We start from the raw sequence: 23,828 nt of genomic DNA on the forward strand, positions 1-23,828 counted from the left end.
ATTCTTCCTTTTGCGAATCAGCGAAGGGCCCACTACGCGTCCGTAAGGCAACATGCGAACCTACGCAGCTGCTCACTTTGTTGATGCTTTTGCTGTTAATGATGATTGAGTATGTCTGGGCGCTTTGTAATGAGTAAGCCTTTAAAACACCCGCTCGTTGCGCAATCAACATGTGTTGACGCCTGGCGCGATCCTATAGCTTCTGCCACATAATATTACATGTGTTAAGGAGGCTCCTCTTACTATATGACATTCATACAGTGTTTTTTTTTTTTTCCGAAGCAGTTTCAAGGAATAGCGTGGCTCTGTGGTAGAACGCCTGCTTGCCACGTAGACGGCCTGGGTCACGTATGTTATTCACATCGTCGCATCGTAAAGTGCACTTCGTTTCGATAATACTGACGAATGTGCTCTAACATGAGTGCTGACGTTACGTCATACCATAGGCTGTCCTTTAAACGCCAGTGTTGTCGACGTGCCTGGTAAGCCCATGTTGTGCACAGAATTGCTACACTTACAAAAACACGTTGGTCCACCTCGTAACGCTTGGCTCAAAGCCAAAGATTACGCTATGGCGTCTTTACTCTTGAAGGCGAAGCTCAAGCGTCCTCCAGGTTTTTATTTTGTTTCCGGGGATTACACGGATTTGGGATTCAAGAATACGAATGACTGCAATGGATTCTATCTCATGTTGGCGGTATGAGCAGTAACAATCAAAGTGTAGGGGACAATTCTGAAACTAGTCATACCATCACGCTATATTTAATCCATTGGAGAGGCGATTAGGGGTACAGCTTCCGTAGATATGAAACTACCGAGTGTAATAATATACAAACTAGACCTTTCGCTAGAACTAAGTATTATGCCCTGACTGCACCGACGAGAGGCATCTCTTTTGTGTCAGTTGTGGTCGAGGGTCGCTTTCCTGAGAGCTTATTCCGCAGTAATTGGAATGGCTGACTGCTGCATGTAAGTCTGCGGTTGCGAAAAGAACATAGACAACCTATTGTGCCACGCACTTGGATTGGTAATCAGCGTCCGATGCGCTAAAGCGACTCGATTAAAGCACTCAGACAATACTGAAATACCGTTACCTCCGTTCATCGGTCCAGAACGGAGTGAACGGAATGCTATGCTTTTTTTTTCTAATTAGCTGGCATGTGCGAGCGCGTTTGACTCTATGGTGCTGACCCCGCACGAGAACCACGTCACCCTTTTCCCTCTCTCTTTTCTTTCCATTTCCTTTGTGCCTTCTCTCAGAGTAGGGTAGCCAACCAGATGTCGAAGCAGAACTCGAAGCATTTCTTGGCGAACCAATGGCACTTGGACAGTGTCTATCTATCTAGCCTTCTATATCTGGACGTCGTCGTAGTAGCTTCATTAAATGCTTCACTAATAACAGAATGGTACAAAATGTGACGTGCATGTATGACAAAGATGAACGACATATCATGGCACAAATGACATGACATGCGATGCGCGCACGTATTTCATGACATGAATGGCGTAAATGATGAGATGCCCTTGCGGCTGTTTCTTTCACTGAGATATCAGAATATGCGTGACAACGTAAGTGACATGTCCTACATGCCATTACATGTATGCGATTTACTCGAACAGTACCATCGCTGGCAAATGTTGGCTTGTGCTGGCTCGTGTGCCTGTTGGATAGCACTCACTAATGTTGGCTGACTGTTGGTGTTGTGTGATGTTGGCTATCCACCCTTGTAGCAGTGTAATCAAATAATACATATGTACTACTGTGCCTCTACCTCGCTCCTACAGATGCTTTGCACGCTTCGACACTTCCCCTTAGGTAACTTCTCCGCTACTTTTTTTGATGAACATGTTCATGTTCTCTTCCAACCGTTTTCTCTCTGTAAGCTCTTTACGTGGACGAAGGGGTGTTCTAAGCGTCCACCAACTTTCGCTTGATACATATGGCCGGAATATATGTTTATTTCACTCCCACGGATGTTATTGGGTGAAAAACAACATACTCTCTAATATCGGCAATAAATGAATAAGCAATTTCATGCTCTCGCGCAATTCTTCTTGCGCGCGCAGACCGTCTACTCGTGCACTCATGGCGACATGTCGGACAACGAGCGGAGTGCTCCCTGTCTTGTCACACTTAGCGCTAATGACTGGGACAACGTTCAGAATGCCATTTATATGGTGGTACATAAAGGGGCCCAGCGTCTCGTATTTTCAAAGGAAATTGCCCCAACAAGCCGACCTCCGGGAACGTCGTAGGCACTAAACGAGCACACGCCCTGTTTTCAAGCTTTTAATGTTCCTTGGGTACTCTTCCGAGCCGGGCGTTCGCTCACAACATAACTTGCCTCTTCATTTTCTCGCGACTTCCTCGCGAATGATGATATTCGCTCCTCTCAAACGACGTGGGCCTGCTGTGCTGGCTGCCAGCTGAAACTGGGGTCCCGCAGCGCACGTACCGCTCACCCAGCGCCATGGACGCAGCTTCGTCCCAGGGAAGCCTCCTCAGGAGGGACCCACGCACCGACGGCTGGGCCTTGGTCGGCAATCTTCAGTTCCTCGTGCTTCTCCTGTCGGCGTACGTTTACGTCGTCAAGATCGGTGGCCCCCGCTTCATGAAGCATCGCCGGCCGTACGACAACATCAAACCCGTCATCATGCTCTACAATGCCTCCATGGTGCTCGCCAACTGCTACTTCGTGGTAGCCTTTCTCACCAGGACCTATCTAGGCGGCGGCTACAACATTATTTGCCAGGGAATCGACTTCGATGCCCGCGACGATGCGACCATAAGCCTCCTCGCCCATTACTGGATGTACTTTTGGGTTAGGGTCGCCGATTTCCTGGATACGGTGTTCTTCGTGTTGCGCAAGAAGCAATCGCACGTGTCCACCCTTCACGTGGTCCATCACGTCCTCGTGGTGTTCAACGGCTGGTTCGGCCTCGCCTACGGATCGGACGGACACGCAGCCTTCGCGGTGATCTTCAACAGCTTTGTGCACATAGTTATGTACAGCTACTACTTGCTGTCTCTCTTCGGACCATCCGTTCGGAAGCACCTGTGGTGGAAACGTTACCTGACCCAGTTCCAGATGATTCAGTTTGTGATCCTCATTGTGCACGTGCTGATACCGCTGTTCATCGATTGTGGCTACCCACGTACGCACATCCTCATCGGACTGCCGCAGGGCTTCTTCTTTCTCTTCATGTTCCTTCGCTTCTACATCAGTGCCTACGTGGACGGCAAAAGAGCCGCGCACGATAAAGCCGCGCACGATAAAGCCGACAAAGCGAAGACCAAGTGAGCCAGGGAGTAACGTTGCTCTCCAGAGCCACCCTATAGTCACGAAAACCTCTTACGCTACAGCTGTTCGTTAGAGAAACTTTTTAGCCAGTCTTGATGCTGGACATGTATCACTAGCTAAGGCGGCCGACCGATGACAAAGCTCACTTACGAACAAAAAAAAAAAAAAACTAATTGATGAAGCTTGCACTAAGCCGCGCAAGGCTTTAAACAGCGAAACTGAATGATTCTGAAGACTAATCTGGCTGCTTCTAGGTTGCTTCTAGGCCTTAGCTAAGTGATGCAGGTTGTTTCTAGGTTGCTTATAGGTCGTTTCTAGGCTTTCGCTAGGTGATGCTAGGTTGTTTCCACGTTGATTCTCAGCGCAGAGAGGTTCGAGTTAAACCACCGACAGTCACAGACACGACACGGATGTCCAAACTCCAGAGACAGAAACTCGCGCTGAAACGAAGCGTTCGCACCTCTCACAGGTCTACGGGCACGTCGTCGTTGGCTTAGGCCTTCCATCGCTTCGGAGGTCTTCTCGCAGCCGCCATTGCCCTTCCCGTTACGTACAGTAACCTCTGGTTGTATACGTACTCGGTGTGTTGTCCGGCTCGCCGCCGACGCTTCGCAGCCATTTGTTGCCGGGCTAACTGTTGCCTTCTTCATATTTAGTGGACCAGTGGTGCGTGGTATTTACCCAATGTCTGTGGCACATACCTGTTTATGATGATGATAGTTTTTGGTTCGTCGGACAAGTAACGATTTCCTAAGCAGCGTCGCTGTTAAAGGCTTTGTCAATTCGTCTGCAGATGGCAAGGAAACTGTGGCAGTACACTCTAAGAAAAAAAAAAGGTTACATGTAACTCTTTTTGGTGACTCCGGACTTGCCAAGATACATGTTAACTCCCTCTTGGAGAGTCGCGCCTCCATCGACTCTCCGAAGAAAATTTAGTTATCTTCAAAAGGGAGTTAACGTGTACCTTTAAAGAGAGTTATATATGCGTGAAGTCAGGACTCACCAAAAAGAGTAACATGCAATCTTTTTTTTTACAAGAACGTAGCTTGTATTTTCCGAAGCGAACACTTATATGTATACCTTTTGTACATCTTTCTTGCTTGCCAAAATTGACGTGGGCGACGTAATCGATTCTGCAACACCAGAACGAGGTACAAGTAACCTACACGTCGACGCCAACTCAGTTATAACACCGGACAGAAACAGTTGATACTGTGTCCTAATACAGTAACACATGCCGTCATGTTGAATACGGTGTCGTACGTCCTTCAGCGTTATCTAGATCAGACAGGGCACATAAAAAGAAACCTTATGGTGATTGGTGAGCACCGAATGATGGTTAAGCCTGTAAATATCTGCATTAACAAAGATAACGGCGTAGGTTTCAAAGCCGCGAAAACCATAAAATGTGTTACGAAAATGAACCCAAGTCGTTTTTGGGTAAGTTTTGCTTGTGGTGGCTTGCCCTAGTGCTACAGTCAATCGAAGAAAGTGCTAGCCGTAAGTCAAGAGCTTATTCATCTGCATGTCTTAGCTTGGTAGCTACGCGGCGTATTATGTGCCCCGAACCTACCTGTCTCGTGGAGGTCACGCGACAAGGGTGCATAACTTACATGCTGAAGTGTGTAGTTCATACTGGAATCTACAGTGCAGGTTTGTGACTAATTCTACTTGAATAATTCTACTTCAGTAGTCCTTTTTTTCATGTCACAAATAAAGAAAGTCGTTGGTCATTACATTCGTGTAATGTGTGTGTGTGTTTTTCTGACTCGTTTTATGTTTCTAGTGCACCATAAGTACAAGCTCGCGCGAAATCTGACCGACGCTGTCACACATTGATTAGGAAGAAGTTCCGGCGACCTGTACGCAACAGCTTCAAACAAGATATTTCGAGAACCCCGGTGTCCCGGTGGTGTATATACCCAGAATCACCGTATGTCGTTTCCGCACCTCGCAGTCGTTGTATTCTCACACTAGTCGGTGTGGTGCTGAGGCAGGCAAAGAGCTCCAGTGTCCTTGCCGACGGTGGCATGGGTGGCGTGCATTTCTTGCGGTGCGCAAGCTTCGAACGATTCAACAGCAGGATTTTGGTGCTGAGTTGGCTGAATGTATATATTTGAGTCTGCAGTGTGCGACTCCTGTTTACTGCCTGCGACAGACGCTGTGCAAAACTGGACCTTGCAAGTACGTATAGTCTACAGCTTCTTGAATCGTTATCTCGACAAAAAAAGTAATAATGACTTGCACAACACGATGCTCACACAGCACATGGGCTGCCTGTACATATGCATGTTTTTGCTCAGGGGAATAACGTATGAGTGCATCAATTGCTGGTCACCAGGCAAAGTGAAAAAAAAATGGCGGTGGGGTGCAAGAAGAAGACGTTGGGAATCGGACGCACAGGTGTCATTCAGTTACCACGCATGGTAACTCTAGAACGGTAGTGTATCTGCATACATTTCCATAGCGCAAAGAACGTGTTCTCTAGCAAAGATGTCCGTCTTGACAACCTGCTACGATTTCTTTAGACGTCTTTAAAGCCACTGGATTAGTCGCCGATGTCTACGGGTTGTGTTTCAGCAGGCATAATAATAAAACACGTCACCTCTTTATTTATTAATGCGAGGTTGATTCGATTTCATAAATTTTATTTCTTACGTCGAAAATGATGTAAGGTAGTCCGGGAATTGGCATTCTTCCTGGACCGTAGTAGTGACCCAGGGGTATTCACTTCGGCTACGGGAGGTAGGTGGTTCGAATCCTGCCGAGTGATTCCCACTGGTTTACAGGTAAAGGCATCCCCGGCCAAGCGCCCAGTTGTTTACGTGGTGTGTAAACGCCTGGGAGGCTTGACTTCAGTGATATCGAATGGCATGACCACTTTGTAATGCACGGTAATCCTACGGGTTGGTTTGTTGTCGGCCATGCTCCTCGTCTGTATGCTTTCTGGCGTGTTTATTGCGCGAAAATGTTTTACCTCCCAATATGAGCAAATAAAACATTTTAATGTGGGGATCCAGCCGCGGCGGTGGCCCAGTGGGTGCGGTGTTCTGCTGCGGACCCCAAAGACTCGGGTTCGATTCCGGCGGCGGCAGTCTCATATCGATGGAGGCGAAACGCTGGAGGCCCGCGTACTGTGCTATGTCAGTACACGTTAAGGAGCCCCAGCTGGTCGAAATTATCCGGAGCCCACTACTATACGGCGTCTCTGATAGCCTGAGTCGTTTTGGTACTCCAGCTAATCTCGGGCTGTCTCGTGCTATACTATAGCTTGCTGTCAGTTTGAGCTGACCAGTCATGGTGTCGGATTGCACTGTTGCCAATAAGAATAACATGTTATTGTTCTAGTCTTCACTTCACTGTCGTGCTGGTAGGACCGTGCTAATTAAAGAGGTAATAAAAGGCAGTAGGTGTACGAACAGTTGTGGGCCTCATGCCTTCGCTTCCCCTGCTGCTTGCGAGACTCGTATATAAACATAATTCACTAAGGCAAGTTCTGCCTAGAAACTCCATCGCGCACACATACACGAAAAAGATACAGTCCCGACAATTCATGCGTCGGCACTTGCAATTCACGGCCCGTGTGAGCCACGTCTCGTTAATCTTCCTCCGCAGACGTTCATAATAGGGTTCGGATACCATCCTCGGTTGCATAGATTGCTCAAAAAGGAATGTTTATGGTTCTTGGTGTCATCGCGCTTTCCTAATGTGCCCCTTTTTGCGCCAGAGTAATGCACTACACGTGGCAGCGTTTCGTGTCTTTCTGTATGCCTTAACGACTGCAGCCGGAGAAGTGACATCCCTTATTTAAAGTATTTAAAACAGCCATGTGCGTGCCACGTGTAAGGGTGGTCTTCGCAACGAGGCTACACTTATGAACTCATAAAGCGCCTGCAACGACAAGCGGGCACACGCCCAGACCTAGAGGTCACTAATGCTTTAGGATTCCCTTTCACGCTGATTCACTCTCGTACAATAAGGTCTAACATTTACCTCCGACCGCTCGTTAACGACATCAAAACTCGGAGTAATGCGTTGGTAGCGCTCAAACGGACAGAGACAGCGGAGTTGGCTGCGTGCGGCCCACGTCGGCAACGTGTACACCATGGCTTCCACCGACCCTGCGACGGTGATCTTTGCCACACAAAGCCGCTTCTTCAGGAGGGACCCCCGCACCGCGGACTGGTTCCTGATCGGAAATGTTCCGTTCTTGCTCTTGCTCGTGCTCGGCTACGTTTACGTCGTTAAGATAGGTGGGCCGCGTTTTATGAAGGGACGCGCGCCATTCGAGGGCATCAAGCCCGTCATCGTGATCTACAACGCCACAATGGTGCTCCTGAACTGCTACTTCGTGATGGCCTTCCTCTCAAAGACGTACCTGGGCGGTGGCTACAGCTTCTTCTGTCAGGGAATTGATTTCGAAGCGCGCGACGAGAATACTATGAGTATGTTGACCCATTGCTGGATGTACTTCTGGGTCAGAGTGTTCGACTTTTTGGATACCGCGTTCTTCGTGCTGCGCAAGAAAGAGTCGCACGTGTCCCTCCTGCACGTGGCCCACCACGTCCTGGTAGTGTCCACCGGTTGGTACGGCCTCGCCTACGGAGCGGACGGCCACACGGCGTTCACCATCATCTTCAACAGCTTTGTGCACGTGGTCATGTACTCTTACTACCTGTTGTCTCTCATGGGGCCATCAGTGCGGCGGTACTTGTGGTGGAAGCGATACCTGACGCAGCTCCAGATGTTTCAGTTCGTCGTTTTGATGCTGCACGCGTCGATTCCGTTGTTCGTGGACTGCGGCTTCCCGAGGGTTCACATTTTCATCGGTCTGCCGCAGGGAGTCTTTTTCCTCGTCATGTTTCTTCGGTTCTACGCAAGTGCCTACAGTCACAGGAAGACGCTCACTGCGCAGAATGGTTTCGTAAAGAAGAGGAAGTGAACTTGAGACTTTGATATGCCAGCGATTCCTCTTTTCCGAAGCTGAATCAGGCCGCGATGTGTTCAATGGGTTCTGTGATTATGAGCATGTTTCGCTTATGCTTTCTTTTAAAGAATGTTTGAGCTTCTCTTGATAGCATGCTTCACTGGGAACAATGAAGACTTTTTTTCTTTCTTGCATACGGGCCTGTTATTCAACAATGTGTATATTGCGAGCGCCACAGTGTCGTGACGCATGATTTCCGAGTGCACTATATAAGATGTAGTCGATGTAACAAAAATCTCAGCGAAATGACGCTTGATTATGTTTTTATGCGCTCTCTTCACTTGTCATCACCCTTGGAGCGGCATCTTAACGCTTACAGTGCCCTAGAATATTAGATGTGACGCCAAACTGGCTTGCAGCGCCTGCTTCGTTACGGCCGCAATAGCTTTGCCGCACGATAGAGATAGGAGGCTCCGCATTTATTTCTGACTTCAAGCTTTTGTGTTGCCTTCGAATTCTTAGTCAAATGTAAATGGCCTGCCCCGCGAAAACACCATGCATGTTGTTCGGCAATGCGGCATCAGTTGTTCCCGTGGAGACCCTGACACGGTACAGACCTCTGGGTGGTGTGACGTATGAACTTTTCCACTCAACCAAGCGATGGAACTATGGGGCGTGTCACAAGAACTCCCTTATGCTGCTTGTAGCCCCCCCCCCCCCCCCCAGATGCGAACGAAGTAACCCTTGTATTGGCCTCGAGGAGTTACGGAGTCGCCCTCTATCGGACGCGCCTCGATTGCGTGCTAGGCAGGATGCCGCCGGCGCGCTCCCCATAGGTTTTGCTGTCGGCGCTCTACAAAAACACCTCGCGGAAGCCCTCCAGGGCATTTCTGTAAGTACTTTCGAAATGAACTGTGTTCTTTACTGTCAATATAATCATTTTCGACGAACTGAAAGCACAAGATAGCCTACAGTCGCTGTCTCTTTGCAGAAAACCGAGCACCCGCTTCACGCTGTCACCGCGTTGGAGACCCCTGAACCGGCTTCTTGCGTGAAAGGTAGTCACTCGCTGAGTGCAAACTATGTGAAATATCTCGTTAGAGTAGACTGCCTGTATAACCAAACGGAGCATAACAGAAAGAAGCCTCAAGCCAGCGATCGCACGGGTTCGCGACGACTGACGGTGCCTCTACATGTATGAGCGTTTGCATGTATATTCGTACTGATGGTTTCGCTTTTGCTACGAGCGCGTTTTGGCACCGCGCTGTGAACTTTAGGCCGCAAAACATGAGAATTTGTGAGTAAACAAACAACTACTGTTGCGCGGACGCTATCAGAGCAGTTCAAAAACAATTTCCTTACAACTGCGGCTTCGGTGCGCATGACAACTTTGTGATCTGCCGTCCCGACGATTCAGTGTTTTTTTTTTTCTTTTTCGGTCTAAATTCGGGTACGTTTCAATGTCATTTGACAAGTTGTCTCGCACTGCGTATTGATCGGCCTTCTCAGCGGGCAAATGCCGCTGCTTCTGTTTCTTTATTCAGCGCATTAGTTTCGTTTGGTGCTCACACAAAACGTGAGCAAATGCGACGCCTTTTTTAAATGCTCCTTATTATCGTTCCGTTTGCATTCCAGTGAACTTGCCGCTTTCTGTGATCAACAAATTCATAGACCAAAGCTTCACCACTTCGAGATTGCTGGTGGAAGGAGAACCAGTCTACGAGACCGAGCATGTAGTAGCATGCGACGCCTAGGAAAAGAAAGAAAATACAGTAACGCGGGAGAATCAGTGCATCGACTGACAAGAAGAAGATGGCTTTCGCCTTCTAGTCATCTTTAACGAATGCATAAGGGACCCTGTGCGTTTTTTAATTCAACATATCTAAACAATGACTTGCGCATCTGCAGCCGATTTTGTGGACGTATTGGAGGGTTCTGAGATGGCATCGCACGTGGTAAAAGGCAGCGCTTTTACCATCCTGTGGCAGATAAGCATCATTTGCCGGCGGGAAGCGCGCGCGAGCCATCGTCTCAGTGCGCGCTGTCTGCTACTCACCGAACATCGCAGGCCCGACGCAGTAACAAATGTCTTCGTCGAGGAAGTGCTTGTTGCACACAGGACTCGTAGCGGATGGCTACTTGCCGGTTCTTAGCTTTACAACCCATGCTTCACGCTGTTTCTTGTCCCGCGGTTACCAGTGCAGGCTGACACTGGGCTCCTTTGCGTAAGCGCGGCGCTGCGGCACCGAGCGGTAGAGCCCCATGTTCGTCGCCTTCGGAGGCAGCCACTCTATTAAAATGGTTTCAATTGAGTAGAAAATGAGAAAAAACTTCCGAATTTGAACAGACCGCAGCGCATGTGGGACTTGAAACTCGTTTTCAAAGCACGCGGCAGTGCGCCACAAGCAGCCGACGCGGCCGCGGAGACCACGTGATCCTGCCAAGTACGTCACGCCGACGGTGGCGCCGGCGCTTCCAGTGGTGGGCCGCGAGGCCAATACATTAGACAACGAGTACGCACAGTCTCAGTCGCAGTGGTTAAAATAACTGTCCTTCTATTGACACACGAAACGTGACACCATGCGTCGCTGTTCTTCGTCGCAACACCAACGCCTACTCATTTATTGTTGAATGAAAAGCTGCGACACGTCGGCTTATAGACGATTTCTTTATGCGTATACTGTACTATGAATCAGTAATTTGCGGTAGATTCGAAAGAATGCGGTCATTATTCCTCCACGGGTTGTCTATACGGTATCGGATGGCTAGGAAAACTTGCAGGAAATTTTGCAGTTCTAGGATCAGGCATGAAAAACACAAGGGAGCACTTGTTGGTCTCAGTCGGTGTAAGTATATGACCTTTGTTGCGAGTACAAGTGGAAAGCAGTGAAGATAAAGCAAGCTATACCGTGGACACTAGAAAAATGGTGTTCTAGATGCTTGTTTGTGTCGCTCCCGGCGTATGACCAACCGTGGCATATGTCGATGCAGTTCTTGCGACATCGCGCTGCTAAGCTCGAGCGGGTGGTGAGACGCCGAATCTTAGATATTCCTGCAAGTATAAAAGTACCGGTGCAGTAAGAATCTTATTCTCACATAGCAGCATTAAAATTTATCGAAAATGAGGAAGAGCAATAAACACGGAATGAACGCGGACAGATAGAAGAATCGCGCGCATAGAGAAACAAGCGTTATAGCTAGTGCTTTCGCTTCGCGTTAAGCTGGAGGTCTTTACAAACATCCTTTATAGATGTTCTCGCCTACTGAGATCCTTCCGTTTTATCACTTAAGATGTTTTCAAGGGAAGTCCACGAAAAAAAATATATATATAAACTCAGTGTTATACTGAGATGACTATACGGCTTCTTTCAAGAGCCCCGTAAGCTGTCTCATCGCCACACTCGCATCACCTGACATTAAGGTATACCTGCGTGCTCCCTCCTGTCTTTTCAATTTCCTAATTATCGTACATCGGGGCCAACTGCATTCATGTAATGATAATCACGGCCTTCTTCGCAGCACCGTTCAGCCGCTGACCTTGGCCGCGAGTCGTCTTCGTCGAGGCCCCTCTCTTTGATGGGAACGACTTAGACATAAAGAGCTGAGCGCCAACGATAGAATATGAGAAAAAAAAAGAGAAAGGGAAAGCCTATCGTGGACGTGCGCAGGCTGCCACCGCATGTTCAAGAGCAGTGGTCTACGACAGGCACATGCCGTGGAATCGGCCGACTTCGAAGAAAACGTGACGGGTTGTAGCTTGCTTCCTTCCGCACGTTGCCGATGTGGACTACGTGACAACTTGCACATGGTCTGTAGGCGGTAGCAATCCCTGGGGCGAAAAACAGTTGTTGCCACGCTTCGGTCGCGAAGTTTTCTCGCCACAGCGGCACAGATAAAGGCGTTTTTGCTGCCAGATGTACGTATATTCCTGGAAAAAGGAAGGCTCACCACTCACACGCTTCAACTCATATAGTGACCCGGATCTCTTCGTCTACAGGGCATTGTTATACCGGAGTTAAGGAAATTTGAATCGAAACGGCTGAGTTAAATAGGTGCGTGTTGTATGCCGATCGCCGAAACGTGGGCGCGGCAACAGCTTGCAGAGCTTCGCGGCGTCAGAGCAGCTGTACTTTGTTAAAATATATGTCTCGCCGTGATGTCTTATATGGCCATGGCGTTGTGACGCTGAGCATGATTCTGCTAATGCATTCGATTACCGGTCGCAGTGACCGAATGAGAGAGAACATAACTATTTTATTCTTCAGGAGAACTTGTGTTTGGCCTAGTTGGTGCTTACTGTTAGACATTTTGACCGCACAAAAAAGACGAGGACAGAGGGAGATCAATTGAAAGTTTACCGCCCGTGTCGTCGTATCTCCCTCTGTTCTCGTCTTTTTTGTGCGGTCAAAATGTCTAACAATAACTATTTTATGCACTTTCATGTTTCGGCAGACCAAAATTTTGCGACGACGTAGCGCCCGTGCTCTGGGAACGTGAAAGTTCACCCACTTACGGTTCTTCAAGAGTAGCGTGGAGGAGGAGGAGGAGGTGGTGGAGGAGGAAAGAAGCAAGTGGAAAGACAGGGAGGTTAGCAACTTTACTAAGTTCTGAGTGTCTACAGAGATGGCCTTGGCGGAGACGACCTGCAAGCTCAGGTTGCGGGGAGTAGCGGTGAAACTTTATATCTTCTCATATAACGACTCTAAAGAAAAAGGGAACGACAGTTTAGCCATTTTCGTGTGACCTCCTAACTGATTCCAACATATGTCAATTCAAAATTTGTTTCTGCTTCGCTCCCAGCACACACCATACGCGGTATAATTTAAACTATCTGAATGAGTGAATCACAACTTGAAAACACGCATATAATGTTTTCAATCCCTGATCATTGGCGTAAAATCTGCGACGGGGCACATGCAAACAGACTGGGTGAGAAGGACCGGTCAAGTTTTGTAAAAAAACATTCTCTGACCCTTAGTCTGTTGATGTCGGAGTTGATTTGGTACATTCCCGCTAAACTAATTGGTCACACATAGAACAATGAATTGAGTAACGACAGATAGAAAAATTTGATGATAAAAAAAGCTTTTTCATATGTACAAAAATGCAGGCAAATTCTACATGAAAGCCAAGTATATGAAACACTCCATATAAAAAAAAAGCTCGTACATTAAAGATTCGTGTATCAAACCACAGATCAGAGTTTTTAACCCCTTCGTAAGCTCAGAAGCTACGGCTTTGCAGTGCCCGATATCTACCCAAGACTTCAAACGTACTATCACTTCTTTTCATGCCCCGACACCTACACTTCTTCGTTATACGTAAGGTACGGTACTTTTACACTCTCAGCTACACGTTTCAGTATCCTACGAAGATTCCACCGATTTTTTTTTTTTTCATTGGCGAGCATGAGCAGAAAGCAATACGAACAGCAGCTGCGCAGAAGAGAGAGACAAGACGACAATGATGATAAGGATTCATTCCCCGCTACCCAACCTCACGTAAACAAGTCTAGGCCCGCTGCGCGCCGTTTCTGAACTTGCCCCCTTGTCGCCATGATTTTTTAAAGCGAAGCTTTTATTAGTTACCAATTTCGGTGGCGGTGGCGTCATAATTCGAGAAAAACCCGGCACCGGCGAGTTCGCAGAAATGCGGACGTCCACAAATAGGCTCTCGAAGGTTTGCCGGCCGTGTGCGTATTTGTATGCGCCGTTTACGAGTAACTGATGCTCCCTCGACCGTGAGTCTGTCGGTGGTAAACCGTTTCTGATTTGGCAATCTGATCTTTAACCGAGGTCACTTGTCATTTGACGTTGCCACGTGTCACTGTCGCCTTTCATTGTTGCATTTCATTGTTTCACGCATGGCCGTTGTTCTTGCCTGTATCAACAGGAATGTTGCGCTGCTTGGAGGAAGTAAAAAGTTAGGAGGGAGCATTGCGCAGTGCGAAAGAAAGAAAGAAAGAAAGAAAGAAAGAAAGAAAGAAAGAAAAATAGTATAAGTCAGGTACGCCAAGCTTCGTTTGCTCCCATTTTCCTGATAGGGGAGGGGCTCCCAGATTCTTTTTATTTTGTCTTTTGTGCACCGCCTACTTGTTCCGCGCATACTCACGACAGTTTCCTACGGCAAGGTCTATCGGCGCCGTTTTCCAGTTTGTCCAGAGGCTGAATCGTTTATTTTCTGGCTGACATAACTACGCGAATAAGAAACGACTCTGTACGTGACGCTGTCGCATCACTGTCTTAAGTGACGCACGTGCTTTATTATTATTAGTTGGGTGCAACAGGGACACAGGGGTGGTATTCTCAGGTGATCATTCTCGGGGACATCGCGTGACCAGCACGCAACAATCTAGTGAAATGTAACCCCTAAAGTTACCGCCACATCGAAGAGATGCAATCTTTCGTTTGTTTTTCTCGTCTACTCTTCGTTTAAAAAAAAAAGCAACACTGTAAATTCCGTAATATTGCCTAACGCTACAGCCCCGACTGGCCCACATTACTGCCACACACTTCCATTAGCTAAAATGGTGTAGCACACTAGCGCGGGCTTCAAGAATCCGACCAGGAAAAGACGACGACGACGACGAAGCAACCAGCACGAGACGGTCGCGCGTGTTCTTGTTCGCGTCTCTGTAAATGGTTCCAGTCGAAATACATAATTTGTGGTCTCACAGCATCGATATCTGTCTGCCTGTTTCCACAATGGCATAACTTGACAGTACCAGATTTCACAGTGCCCTGAAAATACGCAATAAAATAAAGAAACCATGTGTATTTTCTTTTGGGAATTACAGTATCATTCTATTGGAAAACTGACGTTATGACGCTACCGCTCAGGGCACGTGTGTCGCAGCACTGCCAGACCGAGAGGTGTGACCATGAATAACGCGTAGCTGATGTTGCTACAACTGGAATGGTTACCGTATGATCAACATAACAACGCATCACATCTACAACACACACGGCACTGCCTAAAATCAAGCACGTGGAGAAAATCTACTGCAAGCCGCTTTCGCAACGGTCATTTATTTTTACGCTACACGACGCACGAGTGGATACACACGGCTATCAACTGCGTTTCGAGTGCGCTTCAATGTGAGAGCGTTCTTCCAGCCGCCCGAAGCTTGCCTTGGCCTCGTACGACCGTCGATAGAAGCCGTAAAACATGACTAGCAGTTCCAGCGGAACGCCAATCATAAGCAGCGTCATCCATCGCGGGAATCCGCAGTCCACGAAGAGAGGCACGGCTCCGAAGACGACAAAGGAGGCGAGCTGCGCAATCTGAAGCTGAGTCAGGTAGCGCTTCCACCAAAGCCACTTGCGCGCTCCGGGTCCGAACGTCGCGAGGAAGTAGTACGAGTACGTCAGCGCGTTCACCAGGGCGTTGACGACCATGGGGAAAACGTTCTGCCCCAGGACGCCAGTCTGAACCGAGATCCACACGACGCCTATGACGGACGCGTGGTGGAAGACGTGCAGCGTGGTCACGTGACTCAAGCTCTTGGTCATAACGAAAGTCGCCGTGTCGAAGAGCTCGACTACCTTCATGACGAGGTACCACCAGGCCAGACTGAGCAAGGGTAGCCCTCTTCGTGTGTAGTTTGGTCCCTGACAAAGCCAGCTGTAGCGCTTCCGTTCGTCTTCGTGAAAGTAGGACAACCGCGCCATGGCCACGGCGAAATAAGCGTTCCAGAGGACCATGAGGAGGTCGTACGCGCGCACCAACCCGCGCACGCGGAGCGGTTGTCGGCTGCGCATGAACCACGGAGCCCACCAGATTGAGAACGCGACATAGCTTAGCATCAAGAGCAGCATCGTTGTGGGATTACCCATCAGCGGCCATATCCTCACTCGCGAGTCACACGTGTCGATGAAAGCGTCCACTACGTCGTTGAGGAAGCTCATCGTTTCCGGTTTGCTTGCACTGGAATGAAGCTGACCGTGGGAACTTGGACGTGAAGCTTTTCTAGAGGCCGTTCACCTGTTACTACGATGACGATGGTTCTTCTCACCTATTGAACGTGCCGCCGACAAAAGGGCAAAAAGGCAAAAAAAAAAGTCAAAGTTTCGCCGCAAGGGCGAAACAATGAATGCGATAACAACAAATTGTAACGTTATACGAAGTAAGGCTAGCAGCAAACATCTTGATCCGCTCCGGCATAACTCTACAGAATGCTGACGTAAAGGAATATGGTCGCTCCAGTGAGCGAAGCGGTTTTCGCGCTGTCTCTTTTCGTGCCTCAAAGTGAAGAAAGCGGTGAGAACACAGCGCGTACAAAGATATACAGGGTGTTTCAGCTCAAAAGCACCAAGTAATAAAAAATTAAGCATAGGCGCTACGCGTCTGCAATTAGCGTAATATTGTTCTGAGCCATATAGAGCACGTCAGAATATTTTTTCAATCCGCCAAGCTCGGTAATTAACAAAGATTCCTTAATGAACTATTTTAAATAATAACTCTAGAGAACAGTTTTCAACACAAAAGTTGTAGCGCTTGTTTAGAAACATCGATTTTTTCAACCTGTGTTAAGATAACTCCCCTGCTTATCTTTTTTTCCGGCCTTTCTTTAAAGCGCGCGAATTTTAAAAAATACCACGTGACTGCCGCTAAACGCGCGGCGCTTTCAGTGCCCTCAAATGTAGGTTGAACGAATTATCAAAGGCTGCTTCGTGCACGAAGATCGGTGTAACAGTTTATCGGTGACTGCGATGGACGTTAAGCGACAAAATGAGCGTATACCGTTTCAACAACAACAAATAAAAATTCTTCAACAAAAAAGCGGCAGCCACGGAGCAAATGCTACATGAGACCGTAGGTAGCATTTGATGTAGGGTAGGCTTTTTTTTTTCTTTTTTCGCACCAATGAAGAAACACATTGGAAGGGGCGAGGGTGACAGTGTGGTGCAGGACCGAGATAAAAGATGCACTCACACGTGACGGCCGCTCTTTCGTAGGTCTTTTTTTTTTTGTTTTGGATGGTACGCCTCTATCATCGTTTAGCGTCCATCGCAGTCACCGGCAGCCTGCTCAATCGACCTTCGTGCACGGAGCAGCCTTTGATAATTCGTTCAACTTACATTTGAGGGCACTAAAAGCGCCGCGCGTTAAGCGGCAGTCACGTGGTATTTTTAAAAATTCGCGCGCTTTAAAGGAAGGCCGGAAAATAATTAAGCAGGGGAGTTATCTTAGCATAAATTAAAAAATTCGGTGTTTCTGAACAAGCGCTACAACTTTTGTAGTGGAAACTTCTCTCTAGAGTTACTATTTAAAAAGTTCATTAAGCAATCTTTGTTAATTACCGAGCTTGGCGGATTGGAAAAATATTCGTACGTGCTCCATATGGCTCAGACCAATACTGCACTTATTGGAGATGCGTAGCACCTATGTTTAATTTTTTAATACTTGGTGCTCTTTAGCTGAAACACCCTGTATATGAGCCGTAATAGCGCGCGCGCCAGCGCCCCTTTGATCAAAGTTCGCAGTACTGACTGAGCGACGCAGCACCCCAGAGGCACCGCTTCATGCTTCTTCGTCCGCTGGAGCCGGCCGGCGTGTTTCCTCTGTGCTTGAGCCGCGCCCGACTGCAGCCTTCGCAAGCGTTCACGCGCACATAGAACATACGACGTGTGGGGGCGAACACGACGGCGACGGCAAAAGCGCGCCTCGAGCGCCTACATATTGCTATCGCAACGAAGTCGCCGACGATTACGATACTCCGTAATGCGAAGTGTGAGCGCAGATCGAAGCGTGTTTTCATTTGGCTATATATTGAGGCAAAGAATCGGAGAAGAAGAAGAAGAATAAACTTTATTTCAGGGAAGGGGTTAAAGGGGAATTCAAGAGCTAATTGGGTGGTGCCCTATAGGTCCAGGGCTCCACTGCATTTCGCCGCCCGGTGGACCTTATCTAGTAGCGCGAATTCCGTTTCCGGGTCCGATCTGTCGAGATGAGCCTCCCACTGCTCCTTTTTAAAGTCTATTCTACCGAGCAGAGCACGTGCCTGTCTATAACGAGCCTCAGCTAACAAAGGCAAAAGATATTCTTGCTCACCAGCGGGGCACACGACAGACATATGGCGCTCCTCACAAATTCTTAGATAGCGAGGATGCCGCAGACCTTAGAAAGATCCAAGTGAACGTGTATACAAATCTATCGAGATTGCAGAAAATCCACCCTACGCTGTGCCAAGACGTCTGTCCGTGGTGTGGTGGCAGGCCAACGCTCTTCCGCGGTTCAAACTAAAACTAGTAGGTTTAGACAAATTTCTAACTAAAGAATGGGAGAGGCATGTCGGTGCAGTCGCCCAAATCTTTAACTAGCGTGCGTGAGCAGCAATTTCTTTCTGTGCATCTTCCTGCCTCAATGACGAGTTAAGTCCTCAAAAGGGGCCAGTGCACGCCTACAAAGCACCATGACCACAAAACAACTTTTTTGCAACTTCTTTCCATCATACGACGCTGACACACAGAAATGTCGCCGCTGCGCAAGCTAGTTAAAAATTTGGGCGGCTGTACGCATAGTTACACCGACTACTGTTTATTTTTCAGTTTATTTGTTTGAAAATTTTAACAGTCAAGTTATTTCTGCGACTTATTTTTAATTTTTACTTTATTTCATTCGTGATCATTGACATATCTTTTTCAGTTTTTTCTTTATTTTCTGCTTCGGTGGCGCGAACTGCTGTTACAGACAACTATCCATATTAAAAAAAACAACTTTATTCTATACTTATTAGAGCGGAGCTCCATGTGACTTGGTTTCTGTGCATTTTTCCTGCGCGTAAACAGGAACGGCTAGATTCTTCGGGCTCCCTGAGATTGCGGTTGTCGTCCACACTGGAGCAGTCACGTTCGAGATGGCTTATCGCTATCGGGCAGCGATCGAGGGGGACTGCCCATCGCCCTTCTCCCCCCACTCGTGAATGATAGTGGCCAAGCTATGGTGGCTTCTAGCCACCATAGCCAAGCGCACTCTAAGCGGATGATCCTGTCGGTACTGATGATGATTCTGATGATGCTGCTGGAATGATTGGCACCTACCCACTCAGGGGGATCGGCCAAGAGTCGGGCGGATCATCTCTAGTCTGAAGTTTTTAAAAGCGAAGCTGTTTAAGGTAGCCGTAAATTGTGCGGCCTATCCTGTGTGATGATCTACGTGAGGATCTATCTGTCCTGTGTGAGTATGAAGAAGACAGTAGTTAGCCCAACAAACGGGTATGTGCCACGGAAATTGGGTAAATCACACTACTCACCACTGGTCCACTAAAGGAAGAGGCAACAGTTAGCCCAACACTAGGAGACGGGAAAGGCAACGGCGGCTGCGAGAAGACCGCGAAGCGATGGAAGGCCTATACGCCAACGACGACGTGCCCGTAGATCTATGAGAGGCGCGCACTCGTGGTTTTAGCGCGAGTTTCCGTCTCTGCGCTTTGGACATCCGTGTCGTGTCTGTGACTGTCTTTGGTTTGACTCGAACCTCTATGCGCTGATAATCAACGTAGAAACAACCAAGCATCACCTAGCTAAAACCTAGCAACGACCTAGATGCAACCTAGAAACAACCCTCATCATCCAGCTAAGGCCTAGAAACAGCCTAGAAGCAGCCAGATTAGTCTTCAGAATCGTCCAGTTTCGCTGTTTCATGGCTTGTGCGGCTCAGTGCTTAGTGCAAACTTTGCCAATTTTATTTGAAGTGCTAATAGAGGCTGCAGTGTCAGTTAGAATGAACAGTTATTTTTAATTAATCCCAGTTTTAGCCTAGACTATGTTGCGTAACCTCCCAAATGACCTAAAATCATAAGGCCAGGATGACATAATTTAAAAATTAATCCGTTGTATTCCGTCCGCGTCGTAGTTTCACGCTGTGTGTTTCACTATGATACACCAACATGCCCAAGTTCGCTCTCCTGCTTCATGTTTGAGCAGCGCGCTTCAAGTGTCAAGCTGTGACGCATGATAGTTCGCGTTCGTCCTGTGTGTGTTCTTGTCGTGAGTCCTTTGGGCTTGAGCGACGCGCTGGCAATTTCGAGCTGCATTCCGTTCTTCGCGTAACATTCCAATTTGTTGCTGTCGCAGTCATTGCTTCGCCGTCGCGGCGAAACTGTGACTTTTTCTGAGGAAGGAAAAACGTCAGCAGTCCAGCAAGAAGTGTTCGATTGTTCGTGCCTCATTGCAAAAGTACTGATCGCGCACGGTGTAGGCACGAGCGGGCTTCGAAAAAACGCAATGCGCCTGTGAATCGGCTCTCATAACGGCGTGTACGGCGCTGTCGCTGGCCTTCGTTGCTTGGTCGATGGGTTTTGTAGACGTGCGGACGTCCGCTCCGCAAGTTGGTTCAAACATCCTATATCTTCCCTCCGAGACAATTAATGACCACAAATCAAGACAATAGTTGAGTTTGTAACATTGTTCAAAATTTTGTGTCACCTCTGTCGCTTTGTCGCTTTGTCGGTGATCTTTGTCGGTCATCAACCTTCATAGAGTCGAGTGGCTCACAATTTGGTCTAAATGCGAAGCATTTATTAGCGACCCCAAGTCAATTTGCGCGTTTCTATCTATCTATCTATCTATCTATCTATCTATCTATCTATCTATCTATCTATCTATCTATCTATCTATCTATCTATCTATCTATCTATCTATCTATCTATCTATCTATCTATCTATCTATCTATCTATCTATCTATCTATCTATCTATCTATCTATCTATCTATCTATCTATCTATCTATCTATCTATCTATCTATCTATCTATCTATCTATCTATCTATCTACGTCTGGGTGCTCTCGTGATCGCGTCCTTAGCTTAGTGTGGACCAAAATTGGCAAGGGTAAGAGGGTTTGACGAATGCCATTGTCTGGTCATGACATGAATAACGTGAAAAATCCTGTCACGCATGTCATCAAGCCCTTTCCTCCAGACAAGTGTGGCACATACCCGTATAGCACGAGCCACGGTAAGCGGGTATGCGCCACAGCTGATTGACAGTTTATATTACCTTTAAGAACGGCAAGAATAGATTTAGGTCATTAAAATGCGAGAGCGTAAAGAAAAAGCGACGTCGGCAGCGTTGACCCGACGAATGCAAAGAATAAAAATCAGCATTCCAACAGGAATCGAACCCAAGCATTCTGCATGACAGTTAGGTATCCCACATAACCACTCCACGTCTTGAAACTGCTTTGGAAAAATACCCTATGCAGGGGGTCATGTCGGTGCAGCGTCAATTGTGGTTGCAGCGCTGGCTATCTAATTTTATAACAGAGCAATAAACATTACATATGTACTCCTATGATACAGGAAACATGCCGGGTTAACGTAAATTGTGGTTCTAGTGTTGGCTCCGTTTTCATAGCAGTCTCATAAATATTACATTTGTATTTCTATGATTCAGCAAGCTTTATTCAAGTGTTGCTTGACCCCGGAGGAATAAGCTAACGAAATTTACGTATGATATTCACATGATCGCACTGTAAAGTGCACTTCGTTTCAACAATACTCACGTCTGTGCTTTACGAGAGTGCTGACGTTACGTCTGGCCATAAGTTACCCTTCAAACGCCAGTGCAGTCGACGTGCCCGGTAAGGCCACGATGTGCACACAATTACTACGCTTACAAAAACACGTTGATCCTCCTCGTAGAGCTTGTCTCAAAGCCAAAAAATGCAGCAGAGACACTCGCTGATTGCTTCGCATGAAACCGATTCCCACAAAGCGTGGGATCTGCCGCGAGTTTTTTTTGTGGTTTACTTTAAATTTTTGTTTTTCTATTTCGGAGGCGAATGTTCTAGAGTAATCCAGCTGGACTAGCGAAATACGTTGAAACAGCGTAAAGCGACTCGAGGCGCCCGAACCAGATCTGCCGCTGCGGTCGTCGTACAGGGTGATTCTCTTAGAACTGTAGTTTTGTTACATTGTATCCGATTTTAATGCGGTTTGCGGCAAAACATCTAGGAAGGATAAAAATTTAATGGCCTTTCCATTTTTTTATGTGCAATGCACGGGAACGAGAATAAATAGGAAATAACTAAAACCGCGAAATGCTTTACGAGGAGGGATGGCTTGCGCCTATATAATGTTAAAAAGTCTGATTACCTCGGGGCATGCCAAATGTGACTGGTAATTGTTTGTAACGGTTATAAAGGTTTATAATCACATACCATACAGCGGATGTTGAAATGACTACCCGAAACGTCAAACTGTTCTGTCTTCAACAATATGCAGTCCCTCATTGTATGAAATTTCGCGGAATGTTGCGCTTTTCGTTGTTAGTTATTCCTTTTGTTTCGGCATTGCACATCAAAAAACTGGGCGGGACAATAAATTTTCGCCTTTCCTGAATCTTTTTCAGTGAACCACATTAAAATCGGATAATTTGTAACAGAAGTACAACCCGACGAAATAGGTCAGTTCTAAATGAATCACCCTGTACTATATTGCAGGCACCATAGTTGTACTGTACATTCCACACAGGGCTGCCATTACAGAATATTTACCCTGAAAGCAACATTACGTCCATTAGCGCCGCTAAGGACATCGAATTTTTTTCGTCTCCCTTATTATGCTTACGCTGTTTACAGGGTACCTTGTAGCTGGAAGATCATCGCCTTTAATTAGAAGCCGAATAATAGTATTTCTAACGATATTGTGATGCGCCTATACAGTCGTCGTTTACAATGTCACGTGCTATTCACGGTGAAGCTTAGGGCAACATTTCACTTTGGTACTCCAAATAATGTTCATCGCACCAGTCGCGTGCTTTGTAGAACATCCTATCCCCAATGTCCCAGTCACGCTATAGCACTTATAGCAAAATCACGCCATATCCACGAAGTGAATGATTGAGGAGCTGGATCGGAGAAGATCGGGAAAGCCCGTGAATCTTCCGTACAAGTCCTCTGCCATCATATGAAGACGTGACACACGTTGTTATATATACATATATACACGATGCTTTATTAATTTACAATTTTGATGAACTATATACTCTATTCACAATTATATACACATTGATGAAGTATATATACTAGAAATATCTAAGAGCGCCTGATTCTCCATTGTCGACACTTGCAGACGCAACGTTCCTAATGTCCTTTCAATTTGAAAACTGCCCTGAGACTCGCCAAAGTGGCCCTAAAAATAGCTGTCCGACGCTCGCCTGGCAGAGGAGGCGCTGGCCTGGCTGTCGACCGTGAATGACCGTCGAAATTCTAATAAATAATCATGGAACTTACAAAAGACGAATGAACACTTATCGTTGGGCTAGCGTTCAAAATCCCTGAAGTATGTTTTAATGGCCCAAAGAATGCGGGTCTTGTGGTCTCTAGGCGTGAACTATAGCGTTCGGCAGTAAAATTTTATTCAGATGAAAAAGTACCTTAACGGCCGAATCACACCGGAGTTAAGATATGACGAGGAAATGTTGAGTGGGATTTCTTAGATAGGATGCTTTACACTAGGCAATTTCCACCTTTCATGCTACCTGAACTTGTACAAAAGATCCACCATAAAACGGCTCCAAAACGCTCAACTGGCGACATTTATTTGCTTCGAACCTCGTAGACGGCTTTAGATGGGTCCCGGCCATTGATGTGGTT

At 47.2% G+C, this 23,828-nt stretch overlaps 3 protein-coding genes across 3 annotated transcripts; 2 read left to right on the plus strand and 1 right to left on the minus strand.

The window, feature by feature from the left end:
- Window positions 1-2,458: 2,458 nt before the first annotated feature.
- On the plus strand, window positions 2,459-3,819 carry LOC119383059 (elongation of very long chain fatty acids protein AAEL008004). The gene has a single exon (XM_037651045.2). The coding sequence runs from the start codon at window positions 2,472-2,474 to the stop codon at window positions 3,300-3,302; it is 831 nt and encodes a 276-aa protein (XP_037506973.1). The 5' UTR covers window positions 2,459-2,471; the 3' UTR covers window positions 3,303-3,819.
- A 3,566-nt stretch (window positions 3,820-7,385) lies between these two features.
- On the plus strand, window positions 7,386-8,389 carry LOC119381620 (elongation of very long chain fatty acids protein AAEL008004). The gene has a single exon (XM_037649392.2). It carries the CDS (start codon window positions 7,408-7,410, stop codon window positions 8,242-8,244), a length of 837 nt encoding a protein of 278 aa, XP_037505320.1. The 5' UTR covers window positions 7,386-7,407; the 3' UTR covers window positions 8,245-8,389.
- Window positions 8,390-15,299: 6,910 nt separating this feature from the next.
- LOC119381621 (elongation of very long chain fatty acids protein 4) lies at window positions 15,300-16,136 on the minus strand. Its single transcript, XM_037649394.1, has one exon. The coding sequence runs from the start codon at window positions 16,134-16,136 to the stop codon at window positions 15,300-15,302; it is 837 nt and encodes a 278-aa protein (XP_037505322.1).
- Window positions 16,137-23,828: the final 7,692 nt, after the last annotated feature.

Source organism: Rhipicephalus sanguineus, chromosome 2 (genome assembly GCF_013339695.2).
Source record: "Rhipicephalus sanguineus isolate Rsan-2018 chromosome 2, BIME_Rsan_1.4, whole genome shotgun sequence".
Lineage (NCBI taxonomy): Eukaryota > Metazoa > Arthropoda > Arachnida > Ixodida > Ixodidae > Rhipicephalus > Rhipicephalus sanguineus.